At 46.2% G+C, this 24,341-nt stretch overlaps 2 protein-coding genes across 7 annotated transcripts in view; one reads left to right on the top strand and one right to left on the bottom strand.

The window, feature by feature from the left end:
* The window catches only part of LOC133341828 (synaptotagmin-2-like), a 389,152-nt gene that overhangs the window by 17,249 nt on the left and 347,562 nt on the right, over positions 1–24,341 (bottom strand). The gene's annotated exons all lie outside the window — the stretch shown is intronic.
* The window catches only part of LOC133341826 (gamma-aminobutyric acid type B receptor subunit 1-like), an 86,825-nt gene that overhangs the window by 13,049 nt on the left and 49,435 nt on the right, over positions 1–24,341 (top strand). For 3 of the 6 annotated variants that reach the window (XM_061550594.1, XM_061550592.1, XM_061550595.1), the window contains 5 exons: positions 1,973–2,161; positions 14,034–14,102; positions 19,616–19,776; positions 21,435–21,569; positions 23,709–23,879. In XM_061550594.1, coding sequence (XP_061406578.1) covers positions 1,973–2,161; positions 14,034–14,102; positions 19,616–19,776; positions 21,435–21,569; positions 23,709–23,879 — 725 coding nt within the window. Of the gene's footprint in view, positions 1–1,972; positions 2,162–14,033; positions 14,103–17,624; positions 17,830–19,346; positions 19,396–19,615; positions 19,777–21,434; positions 21,570–23,708; positions 23,880–24,341 lie in introns of those variants that run through there. The other 3 variants (XM_061550593.1, XM_061550597.1, XM_061550596.1) reach the window with 3 other exon arrangements.

Raw genomic sequence — 24,341 nt, 5'->3', positions numbered from 1 at the left:
TGTCAGGAAATGACCTCTCCCTCTCTTCAGCGCGGAAATAAAGAGAAGGGATAATATTGTGGCTCATACGTGGGAGTTCTTTTTTTTTTTAACTGCAGTGACTAAGTCTGCGAACTGACGGACACATTGCATTTGAGTGGTGTTCCTAGCTGACATTCAACAAAAAACTCCTGTATGAATGACGCATTTGTGTGGTTTTTGTCTTCCTATTCTTGACGGTTTGATACGTCACAACGAGTATCTTCAGATTTCACAAATTGGAGATGGTCGGATGACTCAGAGGGCTTTAACCACGTCAGACATGGGATCATAGGTTGCAATTCTAGCAACCATGATTACAAACCACGTTCTCTAGTGGGCCAAATTGATGAGCTCAGCCTGGTAGCCAATGACTGCACAATAAAAGTATCGTATTCAACGTTGTTTTCGGTTTATTTGACTCATTTTCAGCTCTGAGGACAAAAAAAAAACTGTTCAGGTGGATTGCCACGGGCAGAGGACCTTTATCGTCTACGCAATCATGAGTTATCTTAGTCGCTGGCCTTTTTGAGTTGTAGGCCACTGAGCCTGTGCTAAGAAAATTGTGATTTATTTTTTCAAAAACACAATGTATGTTGAACTTCTTTCGCAACGTACGTAGCCAACCGTGCACATTTGGAGGTGCGGTGGCGGCGGGGGGCGAACTAAACACGCATAAAGCAGCTCTAAAGAAATGAGTTTCTAAGGTGCAGTCCCAAAAAGTTCAAGTTCAAGTTCATTTATTAGGTATAGCCCTGTGAGCCATTCGGCTCTTGAATCGGGTGCAACCGCAACAAACAAAAAACTAAAACATGAACAAGAAAACATCTTAAAGTGACTATGTGCAAACAGAAAATCCAAGAAAACACAGCAAAATATTGCAGAAAAAGCACCGTACACCAACACTGTGTGCAGTGTTGGTGTACGAGTTGGTGTACGAGTTGCCCACTTCACCGTTGTTGCAAGAGCATCCACTAGACGAGGGAGAACCAGGGAGGTGATGTAGCCCGCTCTTCCATGCTGGCATATTCATCTCGAAATAGATGGGAGTAGCCACACTCTGCTTAGTCCACCGCGCGGACAACCTGCCGACTGACTAACTGCGGTCTCCTCGTTTATAACGCTGGGTGGACAGGGACTGGGGGGAGGAGGGGAGGATTAAGGTAACCATTTTCTTGGTTCAGATTCAGACTCTGCCTTCTCGACAGACCTGTTCTCCACCTGAGGACGGCTGCTTACGTTGTGGCCGAAACGTCGTGAGAATTATTTTGTTATGTTTTATTTTTATTATTTTATTATTTTCATTCTACGTGACTTTACCGAAAGAACCAAGAAGATGAATCCCTGCAGTCACGAAAGCTTTAAATCGAAATTTAAGGTAACCATTGTTGCAACTACCGTGAGGGGAGATCAAACCGAACCTGCGACCTCTTTAATTGCAAGTCCAGTTTGATAGAAAAGAGGTTTTTTGGGGGGGTTAGATCGCGTAACTATATAAATGTGTCGTTAAACCCGTCACCACCCGACACAGCCAATTAGTAAGGGTTGTCACGTAAACAGAACGATGTGTTGGAGGGCAAAGCCACAACATTTACAATCTGAGTACGACGTTTCAACTAGCCTCATCAGGTGACAGCCAGGTTTGTGGAGAAATCCTCCTGTTTCGTTCCCTAAACAGAGGGGTAGATGTGATTACATCGCTTGGGTGCTCATCTTGCGCGAAGTGGGGGTTTAATGAATGCATGTGAATGACAATGGGTATCCATTGCCGCTTGGGTTATTAATATGATCAAACCGAATCTGCGACCTCTTCAATTGCAAGTCCACTATGATAGCCACGACACCGGGCGGGCGTCCACTGCAATATGAACCTGACAAAGGGGTAGCGAAATAAAGAAGTACAAATTCACGTGAATTTTCCGTCCTTTTTTCGTTGTCGTTGTTGTTGTTGCAGTGCGGATGTGCCCCGAGATGCCCCCCGACTTCTCGAACGGCCGAGCGGAGATCGTGGAAGGTAACGCACGGGCGACCGAGGGTACCCACATCGAGTACTCGTGCGACGAAGGGTATCGCCTGGTCGGCCCACCGGCCCTCTACTGCACCAAGGCCGGCGTGTGGGACGGCTCGATTCCCCACTGCGTCGGTACGTACCGCCTCGTTCAAAAACACGCGCTTTTGAATTTAAAAAAATTATAATGCGTCCCTAACAATTGCCCCGGGGTCGTTTTCGTCGCGCGGAATTCTACCCCCAGCCCCATCAAGTGCAATGCCAGTTGTTGTGTGTTCCTGTTGTGAAGCCAGTGACAGTCGTTGTGTGTTCCTGTTGTGAAGCCAGTGTCAGTCGTTGTGTGTTCCTCTTGTGAAGCCAGTGTCAGTCGTTGTGTGTTCCTCTTGTGAAGCCAGTGTCAGTCGTTGTGTGTTCCTCTTGTGAAGCCAGTGTCAGTCGTTGTGTGTTCCTCTTGTGAAGCCAGTGTCAGTCGTTGTGTGTTCCTGTTGTGAAGCCAGTGTCAGTCGTTGTGTGTTCCTGTTGTGAAGCCAGTACCAGTCGTTGTGTGTTCCTGTTGTGAAGCCAGTGTCAGTCGTTGTGTGTTCCTGTTGTGAAGCCAGTGTCAGTCGTTGTGTGTTCCTGTTGTGAAGCCAGTACCAGTCGTTGTGTGTTCCTGTTGTGAAGCCAGTGACAGTCGTTGTGTGTTCCTCTTGTGAAGCCAGTGTCAGTCGTTGTGTGTTCCTGTTGTGAAGCCAGTGACAGTCGTTGTGTGTTCCTGTTATGAAGCCAGTGTCAGTCGTTGTGTGTTCCTGTTATGAAGCCAGTGTCAGTCGTTGTGTGTTCCTGTAGTGAAGCCAGTGACAGTCATTGTGTGTTCCTGTTGTGAAGCCAGTGACAGTCGTTGTGTGTTCCTGTTGTGAAGCCAGTGCCAGTCATTGTGTGTTCCTGTTGTGAAGCCAGTGCCAGTCGTTGTGTGTTCCTGTTGTGAAGCCAGTGTCAGTCGTTGTGTGTTCCTGTTGTGAAGCCAGTGACAGTCGTTGTGTGTTCCTCTCGTGAAGCCAGTGTCAGTCGTTGTGTGTTCCTGTTGTGAAGCCAGTGTCAGTCGTTGTGTGTTCCTGTTGTGAAGCCAGTGACAGTCGTTGTGTGTTCCTGTTGTGAAGCCAGTGTCAGTCGTTGTGTGTTCCTCTCGTGAAGCCAGTGTCAGTCGTTGTGTGTTCCTGTTGTGAAGCCAGTGTCAGTCGTTGTGTGTTCCTGTTGTGAAGCCAGTGACAGTCGTTGTGTGTTCCTGTTGTGAAGCCAGTGTCAGTCGTTGTGTGTTCCTGTTGTGAAGCCAGTGACAGTCGTTGTGTGTTCCTGTTGTGAAGCCAGTGTCAGTCGTTGTGTGTTCCTGTTGTGAAGCCAGTGTCAGTCGTTGTGTGTTCCTGTTGTGAAGCCAGTGACAGTCGTTATGTGTTCCTGTTGTGAAGCCAGTGTCAGTCGTTGTGTGTTCCTGTTGTGAAGCCAGTGTCAGTCGTTGTGTGTTCCTGTTGTGAAGCCAGTGTCAGTCGTTGTGTGTTCCTGTTGTGAAGCCAGTGTCAGTCGTTGTGTGTTCCTGTTGTGAAGCCAGTGACAGTCGTTGTGTGTTCCTGTTGTGAAGCCAGTGTCAGTCGTTGTGTGTTCCTGTTGTGAAGCCAGTGTCAGTCGTTGTGTGTTCCTGTTGTGAAGCCAGTGTCAGTCGTTGTGTGTTCCTGTTGTGAAGCCAGTGACAGTCGTTGTGTGTTCCTGTTGTGAAGCCAGTGTCAGTCGTTGTGTGTTCCTGTTGTGAAGCCAGTGACAGTCGTTGTGTGTTCCTGTTGTGAAGCCAGTGTCAGTCGTTGTGTGTTCCTGTTGTGAAGCCAGTGACAGTCGTTGTGTGTTCCTGTTGTGAAGCCAGTACCAGTCGTTGTGTGTTCCTGTTGTGAAGCCAGTACCAGTCGTTGTGTGTTCCTGTTGTGAAGCCAGTGGCAGTCGTTGTGTGTTCCTGTTGTGAAGCCAGTGTCAGTCGTTGTGTGTTCCTGTTGTGAAGCCAGTACCAGTCGTTGTGTGTTCCTGTTGTGAAGCCAGTGACAGTCGTTGTGTGTTCCTGTTGTGAAGCCAGTGTCAGTCGTTGTGTGTTCCTGTTGTGAAGCCAGTACCAGTCGTTGTGTGTTCCTGTTGTGAAGCCAGTGGCAGTCGTTGTGTGTTCCTGTTGTGAAGCCAGTACCAGTCGTTGTGTGTTCCTGTTGTGAAGCCAGTGTCAGTCGTTGTGTGTTCCTGTTGTGAAGCCAGTGTCAGTCGTTGTGTGTTCCTGTTGTGAAGCCAGTGCCAGTCGTTGTGTGTTCCTGTTGTGAAGCCAGTGTCAGTCGTTGTGTGTTCCTCTTGTGAAGCCAGTGCCAGTCGTTGTGTGTTTCTGTTGTGAAGCCAGTGTCAGTCGTTGTGTGTTCCTCTCGTGAAGCCAGTGTCAGTCGTTGTGTGTTCCTCTCGTGAAGCCAGTGTCAGTCGTTGTGTGTTCCTGTTGTGAAGCCAGAGTCAGTCGTTGTGTGTTCCTGTTATGAAGCCAGTGCGGTGCGCTTGCCTAACGACACAACACGCACCTCCGATTAGCACGCTTGGCCCACGTACGTTGTGCAAAAGAAGTTCTACGTACGTACATGCACACAGGCAAGCCGATGTGGGTGGAGAAGTTTGTAGCTACATATGCTACGGGCCCCGCACTTTCAAGGGCCCCCCGCGCTAAATGTTTTCAAGCTATCAATGCTAGTGCAGTGATTCCGCACTTGCTATATTACTATAGTACTATACTGCCTTCAACTTTTATGAACGACTGGGTGTTTAAGGTTAACGATTTGTCGTATTATCTGACTGTATAGCAAATTAAAAAATACAATAATTTCACTATGCAAGTTAAACATTTACGGTTTTAATATTCATGTTTTTTTTTTATTTAGGGCCCCTTTATAACATATGCTACAGGCCCCGCACTAGCATAATCCTGCACTGGCTATACCCTCTTCTGAAGGGTGTTAACAATTTTAGAGCTACAATAGAATTCGGATTTTTACGGCATCTAAATACAATTATCCCACGATTAAGCATCTAATCGTTGAGACAGCACTATTAAGATAAACATTTCTCATTTTAGTTTGCACACAATGAATGCCATGAAAGTGTGATCCGCAGCCATTAGGGCATTTTAGAAATGGAAATTATTTGCTTTCAAGAAAGTGATAATTGTTGCCAAGCGTAGTGTAATCCCATCTGGGCCAGTAATCAATGTAACCGTGTGACGTGTGTGTACTGTTGTGGGAAGTGGTAGTGTAGCGGATAGCGCGCTGCGCTACGAACCCAGAGACATGGCCAACACCAGTGACGATAACTGGTCCTGGGCCTCCCCTAGGTCAACTCAGCGTCAAATGAGTACCGGGTGTACATCATCGCCACTGGGAAGACAAAGGCGGTCGGGTGTGGTGCTGGCCACCCACCCCCTCCTCGAGTGTCATTCCGGCCGCTAACAGCACTCGCCCTAAACAATCTGTCGAGGCTATACGGGGGATCTTTGTCCTTGTTTTGTTGTGCAGGACTAGAGAAGACACAGCGCGCTCGTTATGCAGTTATGTGCGGGGGAGTCAGGTGGGAAAAACTGAGATAAATAAGGAGGGTGAGAGTGGGCGAGGGGTAACGATTTCCCGGTTCCCACTGCTCAGCCTGCACTCCCGTGAGATTTGAAGCTTCACCTAGAGACCTGACGGCATAAAGCACAACCTAATGAGTCTGTGTTACGGTATCCCACGTGTTCATATTTTATGCGGTTTTCCATACGTAAGTAGACCGATAGGATTGTGTCTTCCCCTTGTGAATACATGTGGCCACCTGCATAGAAATTAATATTAAGGCGTCCATTCACCTGGTTATAATCCCATAAGGCTGCCCCATAACACAGGGCAAAAGTCAAGTTGCTATCTTTAATCGATTCTGCTTGATTTTAACAATAAATAATTTAAGCAGCATTGGTTAAATTAAAGCAAACTTTGCACCAGTTTCTAAATATAGTGTCTCATTAGCTTAGTCAGGCTTGCCTGAGCCAATGCGAGTGAACTGCCATATGTTATATCTTTACGATATGGATTCTCGTTTGAAGCAAAAAAACATGAAGATGTTTATTTTACCAGGTAAGGCCCACTGAGATGAATAGCTCTTTTTCCAGAAGCGACCTGTACACAAATAATAGCTAAACGAAGTGGCTTATCATGCGGAAATTGAGAGCAGCCAGCGACTCCAAGCGCACGTTTCTAACTGCGGAGAGAAAAATCCACGCCGCCACTGGGAGAGAGACACCGCAAACTCCAAATATACAGCAGGCGTCAAAGGGTTGGGATCGAACCCATGACCTCCTGCATACCAAACGAGGCAGATACCATCTCTCCAAAATTAACCTGTCCAGAGTTTGCTTGCTTCCAACTAATGCTGCTGAAATATACAGGCAGTCCTCGACTTACGGACACCCCACTTACAAGTCGTTCGACTTACAAACGCATCTCAGGAACGAATTAGGTTCGTAACCCAAGGACTGCCCGTACACTGAGAGAGGCCTTGTGGTTGACAGTGAGTGCAAACTATATATATACACGTTTATATTGTTTACGTCGAAGGACACGCATATACGAAGGGATATATATTATCTTCCGTCTTATTTTGTCATGTTCTCCACAAACGGCGCTCACAGTTATTTTCTGTTTCATTCTATAGGGCGTTGGTATTTGTTTCTTTGCGGCGCTAGTCTTCCTGCAGATTGAAATGTTTTTTGCTCGCAAGTACTGTACTTTAGATGACAACACGGTGAAGGTCAGGTTGAAAATAAATTGAACGATGATAACCTTGGCCCTCACAATGATATAATTTAAAATGTTTGAGATGTGACCACGATATTGTTTACCTCCGTATACAGAGTGTTTCGCCGGCTCCAAATCAGGTGTATCGGCATCATTTTTTTTCGGTTAATGCTACAGAAGGAGATTCACGGCAAACACTGGCCCACACAATAGTAATTAGTGTATACTTTATCCAGGGATCAATATACTACTTTGCCACTTATCGACTGTAAGATTAATGATTTAACCATGATAGTGCAGATGTTTTTTTTTGCTGACACAGAAGCATATGGGAATGGTGCAGTGGTTTAATGGTTCGCGGGACTCCACTTACAACCCAGATGCCACAAAGACTCGATTCGGTCTGCTGGAACGTTAAGTTGAAACAATATTGCAAATTTAGTAAGTGCCCCCTCTCACCCAGCCGCCTCTATCCACCCAGCCGCCTCTATCCACCCAGCCATGTATGTACGTATTTTAAACTTCTTTCGCACCGTACGTAGCCAACCATGCTAATCGGAGGTGTGGGGGAAGGACAAGAAACTAAACACAAAAAGCAGTTCTAAATAAATAAGTTTTCAATCTAGATTTAAAAGTGCATCGTTCCAGTGGCTTCCTAATATCGGAAGGGAGAGCATTCCAGACGGCCGCAGAGGCACATCTGAAAGCTCGTGTGATGCGATACAAATCGGTGCGACACATTTAGTCTCAATCGACAGGTTGTGTGCGAGTGGTGAAGTAAAGTGTAGCTACTCTCACATCATCCAAGACATCTGGCTAGCAGTGGAAGAGTGACAAATACCTTCCAGAGGGACACTTGAACTCCCTCTCCTGAAGGGCCTTCCACTGGCAGTACCGTGTATAAGTTTGGTAATTCCAGGGCTGTGCCTCTACATGTTACAGAAGTGGACACAACAGGGCATTGGATGGGTTTGTATCTCGGGTTTGTTTCTGGGATTATTATTGGTCATGCATTGCATATGGTTATATTGTATGTGTGCCACCCACAATGAAAGTCCAGGGAACTGCACAGTGTCTGCCGACAAATTTATCTCGGCTTGCGGGGACTAAAATTACCTATTTGTCTCAGCAAGACTAAATTGTGTGGGAACAATGAGAGTAGGTTTTTGAATAAGGATATAAAACACATCTACAGCAGCTCGTTAAATCGCAGGATCAGGAGAGATGGCGGAGAAGGCTTTGGGAGGCCTTCATTCAGCAGCGGATTGACCATGCCAGATTGATGATGAATATAGGACACTGACATCGTCGGTCACCACAATAAGCAATCTCCAGCTAATCTGCAAAGAATATCAAGTTTACCTTTGATGGGAAATAATGGCTGCATTATATTACAGCACTCATTACAGCGGTAAATTGCGAAACCTCCAACGCTACACGGAGCTTTGGCTTCTGAGAATTCGAGCAAAGCTAAATTTGACGCGTTCCATTCTTTGCGCGCAATAACGCATCAGCGATTGATTAATTTTTTTGTGCAGTTCCATTGTGTTCCGAGATGCCGAAGGACGGTTTAGGGTTGTGTGTGCAATGGCCTGCGTGCAAAGTAAAAACGTCGAATGTCCCTAAAGGGCAACACGAGGGGTGCATTCTTTGGCAATGAATGAACATTGTTACGTTCAACGTAATTGTTGGCTTTGAGAAGACTAGCGATGCGTTTGGCATGAGCGTAGGATTAGAATGTTTTGAATTTTCATCGTTAACTCGATAAATATGACGCAGGCCAAAAGGAGCTCTCACATCTTGTTTTGTGTAAAGGGTTGCTGTTGAACGTAGAACCTTCGAGAGGTTTTTTTTTTAAAGGGGAAAACATGAAGGTTTTAAGAGCTTACGACAACATCAGTGGTTTGATTCGTTTTCAAAATTAATTTCCTCAAGAGGGTGTATAAGGTGGAGATGGATGTAATTTTACTTCAAGCTTTCACGACATTGAGGCTCGAACAATTCCGAAATAATAATGATCTCTTTCTTGGGTCAGTTGTTTGATTTTGAAGCATTATGTGACAGCAGCTCCAGTGTATAAGTTCATGCAAAATGTATTCCACTAATCATCACCTTGCCCTGAATGAGAATTACTTGTTAATAATTCCACTTACCATGTGAGAACTTGGCAGCTCACGTTTTACATCAAAGTAACGGCATGCACATTTTTAGTAGCGTGCCGTATATATTCCTGCAATTTTTTTTCCTCATGCAACTGCTGGTAGAAGGGCCTCAACTCAAGGGACCTCTGGAGGGCTCCCGCACACGGTATTTGGCCTACTCTTCCCCCGCTGGCCCAGAATGTCTCAGAATAGGTGGCAGTACCCACACTTTACCCCCGCCACGTGCGATTCTGCCCGTCGACGATCTGTGGTCTAACCGTTTCTCGCTGCTGGGTGGACAGAGACACACGCGGGGATTTGAGAAACTTTGCCCCACATTGTTTCAACTGCCGGCACAGTGAGCCCGGAATGAGCCGCAAGGTTTACTACTGGATTGTATTCTATGGTTCTTTCGGTAAAGTCACGTAGATGAAAACAAAAATAACAATAAAATAATAAAAATATAGTGAATAAAAATAATAATACTGGATTGTAAGTCCAATGTGCTCTCCATTGCATCTCACCGGTGTGCGCTACATGGTTGTGCGCTTTCGTGAATCTAGCAAGGGTCACGGAGTGAATTCAATGCCTTCTCGTCAAGTTTGATGTCCTAGATTTGCACCGCCTGTAGCCGTCATCAAAACGTTTGCATTTTAGTTGGAGACACATTTGCTTTCGAGAAGCCTTGCGCACTGACTTGTTGATCACAAGCACATCATAAAAAAAAAATTGACCCAATAAAGAACGAGGCACACTTGAGTTACACACACACCACAGTACACGGCTGCTTTGTATGGATAGCAAGCTTGAGACGAGGCTTCTGAGGCAAAACACCTTTGGGTATGTTTTTTGTTTGTTATTTTTGCTTCTCAAAAGAGAAATGTGCAATGTGCTATGCCCCTTAAGGGGAAGCTTTGGAAAGTTCCAAAGTGTACGAATTCTGTAATGAATGTTCTGCATCTTCAGAGGAAGCAAAGGTCCCATTGGTAGGAAGTGTTAGGTCTCTTGGTGGCAAATGTTTATTTTTTTGTCCTGTTTGTTGAAGCTCCCCAATTGGCCGTACACAGCAGACATCCATTTAAACACTTACTCGCAGGTATGGTTTTCGCTTTAGCGGATTCATTGAAATGCAGTGCGACAAAACAAAGCACGTTTATTTGTATTGCCAGTCTCATTTCAAATGCATAGAACCTATCGGGAGCATGTTTTACTCTTCCAGATACTTAGTTGTTAGGGTTCTGATGCCATCGAGAGGGGGGTGGTGGGGGGGGCGGAGGAGGGGTTGGGAAGGCTGGGCTCTGAGAAGGAGATGGATGAATTGTGCATGAAGGAGACATTTGAAGATGAAGCTATAATCAATTCAACGTGAACCAATTGTGCGTCGGAGAAGTTCTTCTTCAGCTGTATGCAAAGTGGAGAAAAATGCCCAGGACATCAAGAGCGTGCGTTTATTATATTTTTTTTTGCATAAAACCCAAACAGCGCTGCTCTTTCTCGGGGTTCATTGCTCAAACTTAATCCTTGGCCAAATTAAATATGCATTTGCCTGTTAGGTTCCTGGTCACTTGCAGGTTTCTCAGTGCAGGCCTTCCCATCCGGCATGCGTGTTTGCTGTGAGCATATTCATGAGAGTTTGATACCTGACGTGTAGGTTTTCTGCAGGTTGCGCTATACAGCTCTCCGTTGTGTTTTCTGTCACGATGGCCGACATTTTCCTTCTCCGCGTGCTGGGGGAAGCTTCCTCAGAGACTGAACTCCCATCACGTGGAACGAAACGTCCGACATCATGCCGGACGATGCACGGTCCAAGCTAAAAAAACAAAATTCGGACAACAATGATGATTTTAGATGTATATACCGTCTGATACGAGGTGCATTGCTAGACCTCCAATTATCACGGTTGGCGACGTAAGGTGTGAAGGAAGTTCAACATACATAGATGCTGTAAAAGACCAATTAATTTGCATCGAATAACTACGTAAGAAGCATTGCATAGCACACAGACAGGCCTCTGTGGCGGACACACAAGAGCGAAATGTAACGTGACAATAGAGTTAAAATTGGATAATATATTAAAACCAAAACACCATCCAGACTCACATATAAAATACTATCATGTAAAGTGGAACATATTTGCCATAGAACCACAACTGCAAATAACTACCCCAAATTGTCGTTTTATATGTTGCGTACAAAGCGAGGGAAAATCGTGTGGGGGCTTTTTTTATAGCAAAGAACAAAAGCATCCAAAACAATAGCATCCTCAAAGATAGATTACACAGGCGGGTGTTTGTGGCATTGTGGTTAATGTTTGTCAAAGCAAAAAAACCCGGCCATAATGCACCTCTCCTAGAGGGATGGCCATTGTGCCAAGTTGACACCAGCAGGCCCCAATTACAGGTGGTCATGTTGACTTTGATGGTGGCAGGAAACGCGGTGGCCGTGTTAGTCACCACACTGGACGAGACTTCGGAACGGCCAATTATGTATGCCACCACGAGATTGAATACAACGTACCGGATTCACCTGCGGCAATCAAGCCGTACCTAGTGTGAGTAATGAGTCAAATAAAACACGCGCACACGCACGCCGCTTCCGTTATCCTACATCCTACGCATGTCTTTCGCTGGTCTCTTGGCAGTTCAAAGAGTTGCTCTACTAATGGGGAGGGGAGGGGAGGCTTTGCTCGTGTTTCCACTTCCTCTGTATCGAGTTGGTGCATTGATTTAAAAAAAACCGAGGCTGGTTTAGTCTTAGATGTATGTCGACGTTTCTCAGTGTGTGTTGTAAGGAGATTTGTCCACAATAAAGGTTTTAGATCGCTTACATATAAATGCGTCGTTAACCCACCGCCACCCGACGCAGCCAATTAGAAACGTCTGTCACGTGACCAAAAGTGGCAATTAGTTCCCACTTCAGCATGCAGGTGTGTTGGAGAGGGAACCCAATGACATTTACAATTTGTGTACGAAGTTTCGCCGGTGATATTGGTCGTCAAAGCCTTCTCGTTACAAAGCTTTGCGCGTTTGTTTCGCTCTTGCACTGGCTGTAGACGTGTTAAGGGGGGAGAGTGGCTGCCTGTATTCCCACCGGAAGCTGATATTTTTAATTCAACGCTGCCAATGGGTACAGTAGCGGTAGAAGCCTTTCCGACATTTTTTTGAATTATTAATCTTTGTAAAATAGAATCTTAGCAAGCGGTCCGAAACACTGTAGAGAGATTGTAACTTGTGGATGAGAGAAACGCGGTATCACAAATTAACGTATGACGAAGCTCTCCTCTCACACCTGCCTGCCCACTTCTCCCGTCCCATAGAGCATTGGACCTGCCACACATTTCTCTGATTCTGGCAATGGAAGTCTTAACCTCTTCATGCAGCCTTTCTTTTTTTAAATAGCCCCGAGTACTTGAGCGTCCATGAAAAACTGTCACACCAAATTGCCCCTTAATGACCCTGTGCCAGACATCATGCAGCGAAAATAAGTGAGCGTGTGTGTAAAGAAATAAATAAGTGTGGCAACGTGCAAAAATATAGAATGATCTAAACATGAGAGCCGTATTCCGCACGGCCGTGACAGCTCATGTAAAATTGAACGGACTTCACATCTGGTACCCGGGCACTTCAGGGGAGCCGGCCCTTTCGAAAGGCAACTCAATAAAGGCTGTTCATGCTTCCCGACGGATGTGGCCAAGGGAAGGCTACATGACCATCCAGTGTTCACACTACGATGAAATCGGATTACAATTGAGCTCAACGGGACCTCTCACGTGGCACCAAAATAGTCTACTAGGCGTGAGGCTTCCCGTGAAGTTGACGAAACACATTCGATGTTGATTACACAGTAAGGTGGGTTGCTGCCATGGTGTCATGGTTTAGCACACTGGATTTGAAATGGAATCCAGAAGTCGCCAGTTTAATTCTCTGCCCCCCCCCCCCACCTCCACCAGCCTCTGTCTAACCAACAGTATAGGTGTTAAACGCGTACACCACAATCGTTTCGCTGGCAGGTTATGTGGTGGGGTGAAGTGCGGGTACCGCCATTTGTTCCGAGATGTCTGAACAGTATACTCTTTGGTTCTTTCGGTAAAGTCACTTAGGTATTTTATTTGATTGTATACCTACGTGACTTTACCGAAAGAACCAAAGAGTATGGATTCCTGCAGTTACGAAAGCTTCAAATCAAGATGAATGTCTGAACAGTGTGAAAGAGTAGGCCAAATATCCTTGAGAGGGTCTATATGTTGAACTCCCTTGAGTGAAAGGCCCTCCTGCAAGAAATGGTGTGAGCAAGCAATTGCAGGGCTGCACCTTTACCGTGTATACTGCATGGTAATTGTGTTTTTGCATTTGTTTGGAATTGGCACATTTTTCACTGTTTCATTATCTTGAGTCTTTTTTGTTGACCTCTTAAAACTAATGTTTTCTTCCACAAAGAACAAGAACAAAAGTTTATTGGCTATTAAATGTTAATTTGTGATGTATATGAATGTGAATATTATTTTCTGGCCCAAAGCAGCTTAGGAAAATACTGCTGTTATAAATGCGTCCTTCCAGACTTTAAATAAAGTGTCGGAGGACATTGTTCTCTTAAATAAAACATAATGTGCAGCATAAAAACGTGTTGGCTGGAATTAACATTGGAACTAAAATGCATTTGTTAATATACGCACTTATTCAGCCTTTCCTCTTAATGTGTTCAGTGAGTGCTCCCCCTCCCCCTTATTACTTATGTTTATGCTAGAATTGGCTTACAATTATAATAGAGAAGTCATTGTTATATGAGTTGATGTATTTGAGTGTAACAACCAAATTAAATCCACCAATACCCAGACCATTTTCAAAATTTACAGTTTAGTCTTCCCCCCCCCCCCCTCTCCTCTTCCGTATATAATGATGACAATAAAATTTACAGCACGAAACATTGCGAGGATGCGAGTAAGCAGCGGTATTTGCCTGCCGGTAGTGCAGTTGATGCTAATAGCCCTCATGCCATGGAGTATGCATTTGCGTGGTGCATTGTGGTCGTCGCTCGGTTGTGTCCGTTGTGCTGTACTTACAGAAGAAGTCAACACATTCCAGTATTCCCAGCACACGAAGATTGTGTCCAAGACTCCGGGAGGCAAAGCAGGTACCGGTTGTGATCGCCTTCACAGACGCCTGCCCGCATTGCCTGCCCTCACCATCGCGGCACCAACGGCCGGATATTCCGCCCGGGGATGAACCCATAGAGACGTCACGTGCCTTTTGCAAGGGTGACCTCGGTGGACAAGTTGACAACGGAGCAGGGGGTCAATACAGGTGTAATGCACAACGCTGAGAAATTAAATTACACAATAGAGTTAAACAACTTTGAAGGCGCATGGGAGCTGACGCAAAGCGTCCCTTGGTTGCCCAGCTGTCGTCCTGCCTGCTGTTGGCTTTCGCAATATATATGTAAATTCTGCGTGCAAATTGAGAGGAGGTTTGGTGCTATTGGTGTTGTTTAGAGTAAACGGAGAGGAGTTTGCTTCATGAAGTTGTTTATTAATTTTAAATATTCATGTAAGGGGTGGTGGCGCACGATGAATCCGGTGACCTGAGTTTGATTTCCAGCAACGGCTGACATCAGTGGCAAGTTTCTATCTGAACTGGTGTCTGGAGTACCTTCCCCACACACCCTGCGCCAAGCTGCACTGACCGGCATGGTGAAGTATTGTCAAACAACGCCGATGTGTGGGGCACGGTGTGGGATGCCCCTCGTCCAGCAGTGGTTATACAAACTTCTGTAAATGAATACTGAAAACAATATAACTAAATTAAAAAAAATAGATAATACAATATATACGTGAGTGTATTCTTACTTGCACTTACATCTCCATATTTTATTTGCTTCTATTACAGTTTACATATTTTATATTTTATGATTATGCTTTATTGTAACCTTAATATTTTGTAGGTGTACCGTTTTTACGTTTGTCAAAGCAAAAACAATGAATTTGAAATGTCAGCTACGATTATTGAGAAATATATAATACGTAGAGAAAGTGGACAATGTATCAAATGACTCAATATAATAAGCAATGAATATTGATGCGATGACAGGTCTTCTCTGGCATGGCCGAGGTATGGAACTTTCAGCCAACGTCTGTCACGCTGTTCACATGTAAAAAAGGGTGGATTACATCTGCTTTCGAAGGATCTTTTTTTTTATGTGACATCCAACCCTGTATTACGGTTCCCATCTTTTGATTATTTCACCTATGTCTCTCTCTCTCTGGGGACATTTGCAAAGCATTAAGCATGTATGCACTGTCTTGCCAGAAAGAGAGAGGAAATTCAAATCTGCCGGAGGAAAAGTGACAAGTCAGCCTGGCCTGGTTTGGAATTGAAAGAACCTGGGCTCATTTATTCTGGTCTCGCAAGAGAAAGTGAATGTGTGTTGCTCTGGTAGTATTGGCTTTCGTTTGCTGAACAAATTCATTATAAGGTCACGCTCATTACACACTTGCTTGCCACAAATTAACCAAAACACCTTGCTGATATCGTTAAGGGGCATAAACAATCACGCGAACTTTAGTCAAACTCACAGCAGTAGCTTTTGGCTAACCATTGAACAAAGATGGTCACCGCATCAAACCCCTTCAGATGCGCTTATGTGGCCGTCTGGAACGCTCTTTCTTCCGATATTAGGAAGCCACTGGAACGATGCACTTTTAAATCTAGATTGAAAACTCATTTCTTGAGAACTGCTTTTTGTGTTTTGTTCGTTGTCCTTCCCTCGCACCTCCGATTACTACGGTTGGCTAAGTATGGTACGAAAAAAGTTCAATATACATACGTACGCAGGGCGTTGGCATGCACAGGATGAGATTTAGCGGCAACCCCTCGTCACTCAAACCAGCGCAAAAGAACTTGATCCTTACGTGGCGTTATCAGGTCGTCTAGCAACCATTGTCTCTGGAACGCGTAGACAGTAATAGATGATTGACAGGTCAGAGTATGGGGTGGTCTGTTATTGAAAAATGTATTTATGTCCATTTAAATATTTTACAAGGGAGACAAGGAAAACACCGACTGTGTGTGTGAAACGCTGTATATTGAGTATTTGCATGGATATGCTTTGCTGTATATGGGACATTGAACAAAGGTAAAGCTGCTGCCCTGAAATTGTTTTCTCAGGCAACTTCTGGGCAGAAGGCCCTCCACAGTAGATGGACCCGCCCCCCCCCCCCCCCCCCCGAGCGTATTAGGCCTACTCTTCCACGTTGGCAAGATATCTCAGAAGAGATGGGAGTCCCCACGCATTACCCCGCTGCATGCGATCTGCAAATCTGCCTAACTGTGGTGTGCTCATTTATATTGCTGGGTGGATAGACGCTACTATCGCACTATGAATGATAAATAATGCCTATGTTCATTTAGGAAAGCCTCAAAGTCTTAAGACGATCATCCATAATACAGTTATTTTGGGGGTTAGATCGAGTAAATATAAATGTGTTGTTAAACCCGCCACCACCCGACACAACCAATTAGTAAAGTTTGTCACAAAAACAAAACATGCCAATTCGTTACTACTACAGCACACCGGTGTGTTGGCGAGTAAACCCACAATTTTTCCAATTCGTGAATGACGTTTCGCCAGTAATTACAACTAGCATCATCAGGCGAGAGCCAGAGTTGTGGAGAAATCCTCCTGTTTCGTTCCTTAAATAGAGGGGATACATGGGATGTCGTTAGCCAATCAGGTGCGAAGGCCAGAGGGGGTGGGGGGGATCAATGTATGCATATGAATTACAATGGATTATTCAGCCTATGTGTTACACTCCCAAGGCTATTGTTTGCAGGAGAACACTGCATTGAAATGGTTCACCAGAATCATTCTTTAGACTGGAGGAATCCGATGAGCTATGAAGCTCTTTTTTCTACAGATGTCCATTAGGGGGCGGGTCAGCGACTTACAACAAAAACAACAAACAAATAATACGAACAAGAAACGATAGGAGTGCATAAACTGCACCAAAAATTTCACGCACAAAAATACAATCTATGGGAGAAAACCAGCGTAACTGGAAAAAGGCCACGCATACTGGGGAGATAAAACGTACAACTTCGTACAGAATTGATGTCAAAAAACCACATGCTGTACAGTGCAGTGGGTTTAGGAGGTTCACTCATTTGTCTGATCCACCACCTTCTGCCTCCAAAGAGCTGGATCACATGCGTGTGTCACTACGCCGAGCCAATATCAAAAATAGATCCAATCATTGCTTTAATCACAATTAAATGTAGAAGATGTATGCGCAAATAATACAATTTGTACGTGTTATTTTTTAATGCGTAACATGTGGGCACGACAACTGAATTGGCAGTGAGAATTGGATTTTGGTTGCTGAGATTGATGGCACTTTGTTGAGACAGATGCAATTCTGGGTGAATAGTGAGAAGATGAGAGTTCAAAGAGCCACGAAGCTTGTGCTGCTGCTGCTGCTGTGTATGTTAATGTGTGCATCAACGCATTCGTGGGCACGTGTGTGCATACCAGCCTGGCACAAGCACCACCACTTCTGTATGTATGTACGTTGAACTTATTTCGCACCGTACGTAGCCAACCGTGGTAATCGGAGGTGCGAGGGAACAACAACGAACTAAACACTAAACGCAGTTCTCAAGAAATGAGTTTTCAAGCTAGATTTAGAAGGTCATAGTTCCAGTTTCTTCCGAATATAAGAGGGAAGAGCGTTCCAGACGGCCGCAGAAGCGCATCTGAAGGCGCGCAATGCAGTGACCGTCTTTGTTCGATGGCCAGCCAAAAGGCGCTGCGAGGATGACCGGAGTTTTCGTGATGATGGTTTATGCACCTTGACGAGATCAGCGAGGTATTGTGGTTCATTCGTGGTAAGCACTCTGTGCTTAATGAGTGTGACTTCATTATGTAGTCGGTCGGCAACCGGAAGCCAATGCAGCTCAACGATCACTGGACAGACATGGTCGGATCTTGCAGTACCCATCGGCGTTGTTGTTGTTGTGTTTGTGTATCCGCACACATGTGCAGACAGTGCAGTGGTATCGCAAGGGCAGGGATGATGGGCCGGGTGAAGTGGCTTCCCCAGGCACCGCCACTGTGGCTAGGAGATGTTAACTACCTCGCCTGGTGTACAGGAGGTCGTGGGTTAGATCCTGACCCTGACGCCTGCTGCTGTATATTTGGAGTTTGCGTGTCTCTCTCTCATCATCATCATCACGGTGGCTAGGAGATGTTAACTACCTCGCCTGGTGTACAGGAGGTCGTGGGTTAGATCCTGACCCTGACGCCTGCTGCTGTATATTTGGAATTTGCGTGTCTCTCTCTCATCATCATCATCACGGTGGCTAGGAGATGTTAACTACCTTGCATGGTGTACAGGAGGTCGTGGGTTAGAGCCTGACCCTGACACCTGCTGCATATTTTGAGTTTGTGGTGTGTCTCTCTGCCAGTGGTCGCGTGGATATTTCTTCCTGGTCCTCCGGTTTTTTCACCTCCACATTTAGAAACATGCATTTGGATTAGTTGGCTGCTATACATTTCTACGTGATAAGCCACTTCGTTGAGCTCTCATTCGTGGCCAGGTAGCTTCTGCAAAAAAAGTGCTAGTGCTCACTGGGTCTCACCTGGTAAAATAAAAAAAAATGCTTCGTTTTCTTTTTTAGCTTAGTTTAAATGTCTCGTCGAATTGTTGGAATCGAAGCAAGCAGTGGCGGCTATTCGGATGGCTCAAATGCCGGTGTAACAGGCTAAAATAACCCTGGCCCCGATTAAACCCGGGGATAGTTTGGCTCAGGCCAGAGTATACCCGGGGGGATAAAGTGTCCTCGGCTAAACTATACCCCCCGGGGGATTAAACTAGACTGGGCCAGACCATACCCCCCCTCCAGGCCAGAATATTCCCCATGTGAAAGTTCAAACGAACTTCAATCGATATCTAAAAAGCGTATAAATGGAAATAAGAATCTCAATTTGATCAATTGAAGCATTTTTAGGGTTAGGGATAAGGTTAGGGTTGTTATTAAACATTTTCTGCTTGAAGCAATCAAAGTCTATGTGTTTACAGTTTTAAATAAAATGTTGGAAAAACTTAGTAATTCATGTGTATATCGCTCAACACTATTACTATCATGGGGGGTATGATTTGGCCTAGAGGGGTATAATTTGGCCTAGGCCATAATATACCCCAGAGTATAAATTGGCCTATGCCATAATATACCCGGGTATACTCCGGCCTGTTACACCGGCACCCATAGCAACGGGGGCAGCACGAGGATGGCATCTTGCTCTGAGTACCAAACTCCCTAGCAACGGCTGCGCGCGCGCGCGCACGTGTTTGGAGAGCGGTGGTGCAGTGGTTAGCGCACGAGGCTACGACACCTGGCGACGCGAGTTCGATTTCCCGCTCATGGGCCTCACCGTGGGTCGATTTCACCCTCAAAAGAGTACCCGGTGCAGTGAATTAAACATCACCACTGGGCAAAGGGCGGCCGGGCGTGGTGCTGGCCACGTGCCCCAACCGCGTTTTGCCGTTGCGGTCTTCACGGTCGCGCGTCGACAGCACTTTGTCCCAACATTCTGTTCAGGCTAAACGGCGTTGGACGGGGATCTTTGTCTGTGTGTGTTTGTTTGTGTGCCAGCCAAGCAGGCGCTATACATCGGGGGGCTATTTCCCATGAGCGGAAGCTGGCCGGGGGGCCAGGCCTGCAAGCCAGCGGCAATGATGGCACTGGACGACGTGAACGGCAAACGTGACCTCCTGCCGGACTACGAGTTGAAGCTCATCGAGACGGACAGCATGGTATGGCGAGGGGGGCTGGCGAAGGGGTTCCCCTACACCTGTTACAGGAGTGTACTGAGCGTGGGGGGCAAGGGGAGTGCCTCTGGTGGCCAGAGCTACGAGTTGAGCCCCCCTTGATGAGATATGTGTTCAACAACTGTGTGTTCCCACTGGGATTTTTGCACACAGCGTTGGTGTATGGTGTTTTTTATGCAATATTTAGCTGTCTTTTCTTGGATTTTCTGTTTGCACTTAGTCACATAGTCACTTTAAGATGTTTTCTTGTTCAAGTTTTTGTTTGTTGCGGTTGCACCCGATTCAAGAGCCGAATGGCTCACAGGGCTATACCTAATAAATGAACTTGAACTTGAACAACAGTGTCAATGACGAAAACAAAACGGATTTGAAACGCGGTTTGAATGTATTTTTTTTCACGAAAATGCTTTCATTTACGTTTCCACGTTTAATTTAATTTGATTAGAGCGGAAAAGTTTGGCTTTCGTAAATTGCGAAAAATCAAATATTGGGGGGGCTCCCACCTCACCGATTGCCGCACCCCCTGAGTTGGCAATCTAGTTACGCCACTCACCTGCTCGCATTGTGCAGAGCTGTCCCATTGTTGGTCATCAACCTGAAAAACGTATTGAGCCTGTAGCAGCTCAGCAATCGCGCAATAATAAATTAATAAAAATAAAACATAATAAAAGAATTTTTATTTTATTATCATTTTATTTTTTTTATAATTTTTTTATTTTCCTTCTACGTGACTTTACCGAAAGAACCAAGAAGATGAATCCCTGCAGTCACGAAAGCTTTAAATCGAAAAATAAAAATCGCGCAATAGATGTGACCGAAAATATGCCCACACGTCTTACACCGACAGATAGCGCGTAGCCGCTAATTAAATTATCCCGAGGACAAACGCATGGTGGGACGCATCACCCATATCCAAACATTTGTGTTACATTTCATCAATTGAACCTTATGGCGGGACCGCGGGGTCCCGAACAAACGAAAGTCAAAATCGTAATTAATTTATTAATGGTGACCTCGTCCCACCGCGCACATCAACGCCTCGACCCACCTGGCCCGGATCGTTCTGTTGTCGTGTCGTGTCCAAGCGCAGCAGCGAGGACGAATGCGCAGAAGAAACTAAACTTTGAAACTTTGATGAGCGCGTCGTGTAGAGCTCGTCAAGAGGAACAGGTCACCGTGTCGTTCGCCTTCAACAGACATAAAATTACGTCGCAACGCAGTTCATGCGAGAGCCGGGGGCTTATGGGACCCCGGGGTCCCGCCATGAGGTTCAATTGTCAAACGAAGCCGCCGTGTCACGTTCACGCGCGTGGGTCTGTGTGTGCATGTCCCTGTACGGGGAGCGGTAGTGTAGTGGTTAGCGCTACGCTGCGCAATGAAACCTGCGACTCGCTTTCGATTCCCGCTCACGGTCAACACCAAGTTACGATTATCTGTACCGCTCCTGGGCCTCCCCTAGGTCAACTCAGCCTCAACTGAGTACCCGGTGTGGTGTGTACTGTGGAGACAAAGGCGGCCGGGCGTGGTGCTGGCCACCCACCCCCTTAGTGTGCCGTGCCGGTCTTTGTAGGTGCTCGCTAACAGCACTTGCCCCAACAGTCTGTTCAGGCTACACGGGGGGATCTTTGTCTTTGTCCACCCAGTGCATGCCGGGCCACGCGACCAAGATCCTCTACGACCTACTCTACTACGGCCCCATCAAGATCGTCCTCATGCCGGGCTGCAGCAGCGTCTCAACGCTGGTGGCGGAGGCAGCGCGCATGTGGAACCTCATAGTGGTGAGCGCCACGGGGTTGGGTAGAGAGCGGGGTGGTGGCATCGCTCCGGTTGCGACCTGTTCAGACGCACGTTGAATGTGTGTTGATTTTCTTTCGCACCGTACGCAGCCAAACGTGCGGATCGGTTGGCTAAGTACGGTGCATGCTAACAACGATCGCCTTTCCGCCATGACCTGCGATGTTTGCGGAAGAGATTTTCTTCATTGGATTGGGTTATCCTCGCACCGACGCACTCAGCGTGGGATACATTTTCACGGATACCATCGTTGGTGCGTAGGATGGTCAATCAATGCCATAATACACAAGGGCAGCTGTAGGACAATTGTTGTTAGCAGTCATCACCAGAAACGCATTCACTTATGAGCAACTGTCGTGTATCGTGACAGAGTTTTATTTTTTCTGACCAACGAAAGCTGAGTTTGTAAAGAAACTAAAATTGTTGACACGGGGGAGCGGGGATTAAAGATTTGTTCAGATTTTGTCAATTACATTTTTTTTACAATTGAAAATTGTGCCAAACTATTTTGGGTAATGACTTCTGGCTGGAGTGGTCGTGAAATTGGCCTTCCGCGTCGCGGAGTTTCGCTGCTGCTACTGCTGCTGCGTGTGCAGTGGAATGAGGGCACCCCCACCATCAAGTTCAAGCCCCTTTTTCCGATGTTTCTCACGCCGTCTGCTGGAAAGTGTCTTTTCAAGAACCTGGGGCATTACTTTAAAAAAACAAATACCATCGTGTGAATTAGAGCCAAGTTGGTACATTTCCCGAGAGCTGTCACAGATGTTGGAGTGCGTTTCACACTCTCGCGTAGGCAGGAAAAATTATCACGCACACTTCAAGCAGATACATATCGGTGCTCTTTAGCTCTAGCACATTGCCCATCTGTAATAATAATCAGCAGATGGAATGTTGCTAAACTGCTTCATATATGTGTGTGTATATATGTACAGCAGAACCCCTCTTAACGATCACCCCTGTTAACGGATAATCGCTTAACGACGAGCCTCCACAGAGCCCAATGTGTAGTGTGTAGTGTAGTGTATAGTAGTGTAGTGTATAGTGTAGTGTATAGTGTAGTGTATAGTAGTGTAGATTATAGTAGTGTAGCGTAGAACCCATCTTAACGACCACCCCTGTTAACGAATAATCGCTTAACAACGGGCGTCCATAGAGCCCAATGTGTAGTGTGTAGTGTAGTGTATAGTAGTGTAGTGTATAGTAGTGTAGAGTATAGTAGCGTAGTGTATAGTGTAGTGTATTGTAGTGTAGTGTATAGTCTAGTGTATAGTAGCGTAGTGTATAGTGTAGTGTAGAACTCCTCTTAACGACCACCCCTGTTAACGACTAGTTGCTAAACGACGAGCCTCCATGGAGCCCAATGTGTTCGCTTACCAAGCATTCCCCTGTTAACGACGGGCTGTTGTAGGTAAATATTAATTAATGCATTGATTAACCATGTTTCTTTTAATATGATGTGTTTATAATGTGGTTAGTATCTTTATGTATTCATATCTATTTAAATATTATAAAGTACGTTTTTGGGTGATTTTTTTTTACTTTCGATGCTTTCAAAACGAATTAAGCCTTTAACGTGTATTCCCTAGCCTCACTTAACGACCAAATCATTAACGACCGGTTTCGTGCAACCAATTGCCGTCGTTAAGAGGGGTTCTACTGCGTATATATACAGCTTATGCCCAACACACACAAAGTTCCCATCTCACATCACACCACTGCTAGTCAATCTCGTGTCACCTTTCAACTCGCATAAATAACCCACGAGCAAAAGGGGAAAATGTATCCCCCCTCAGGCCTCACTCAAAGGAGAGCCTCACAATGGCCTTTTATTTTCGTCACTAATTAATTAAGGGGGGGGGCGGTCCATGTGGGCATTCTACCCTGGGCGTCTAGCCCGAGGCTTCCAGGCACCTGAATTTGCGATTTATACGAAACGAGTGATGTTGCTGCCTTCCTCGTCATCTTCGCAGGGATGAAGCCTCGATCCCTTGGCCCGGAGATCTCCCTCTTTAGCCAGCAACCTCGAAATCCTAATTCCAAAGTCAGAGACAACGAGCGAACCGATGTTGTTCACGGCGTTTGCGTTTCCCCCTGGATGCTGTCGCGTGTGTCGCCCGTGCCAGCTGTCGTACGGATCCAGCTCCCCGGCGCTCTCCAACCGGCAGCGCTTCCCCACGTTCTTCCGCACGCACCCCTCCGCCACGCTGCACAACCCGACGCGCGTGCACCTTTTCAAGACCTGGGGCTGGACCCGCATTGCCACCATCCAGCAGACGGCCGAGGTCTTCACCTCGGTGGGTCCACAGTGGGGATGCTCTGTGTGTGTGTATGTGGATGTACGTGTGTGTGCGCGTGTGTGTGGTAGTGCAGCGGTTAGCGCGCTGCACTACCACACATATGAACCTGGCGACCCGGGTTCGATTCCCGCTCATGGCCAACACCAGTGACGATTATCTGAACCAGTCCTGGGCCTCCCCTAGGTCGACTCAGCCTCAAATGAGTACCTGGTGCGGTGTGTAAACATCGCCACTGGGGAGACAGAGGCGGTCGGGCGTGGTGCTGGCCACCTACCCCCTCGTGGACCGTTCTGGCCTTCATAGGTGCTTGCTAACAGCACTTGCCCCTACAGTCTGTTAAGGCTATACGGGGGATCTTTGTCTGTGTGTGGAGGGGGGGGGGGGGGGTCTGTCCTCGCACACAAAGATGCAATGGTAACAGGTGGTAAAGGTGAAGCCCTGCAACGCCTTTCTCACGAA

This window comes from Lethenteron reissneri, chromosome 12 (genome assembly GCF_015708825.2).
Source record: "Lethenteron reissneri isolate LAM-NWPU_2019-01 chromosome 12, ASM1570882v1, whole genome shotgun sequence".
In the NCBI taxonomy this organism is placed as follows: domain Eukaryota; kingdom Metazoa; phylum Chordata; class Hyperoartia; order Petromyzontiformes; family Petromyzontidae; genus Lethenteron; species Lethenteron reissneri.
The sequence above is the reverse complement of the archived record's forward strand: the minus strand, read 5'-3'. Positions and strand labels throughout refer to the sequence as shown.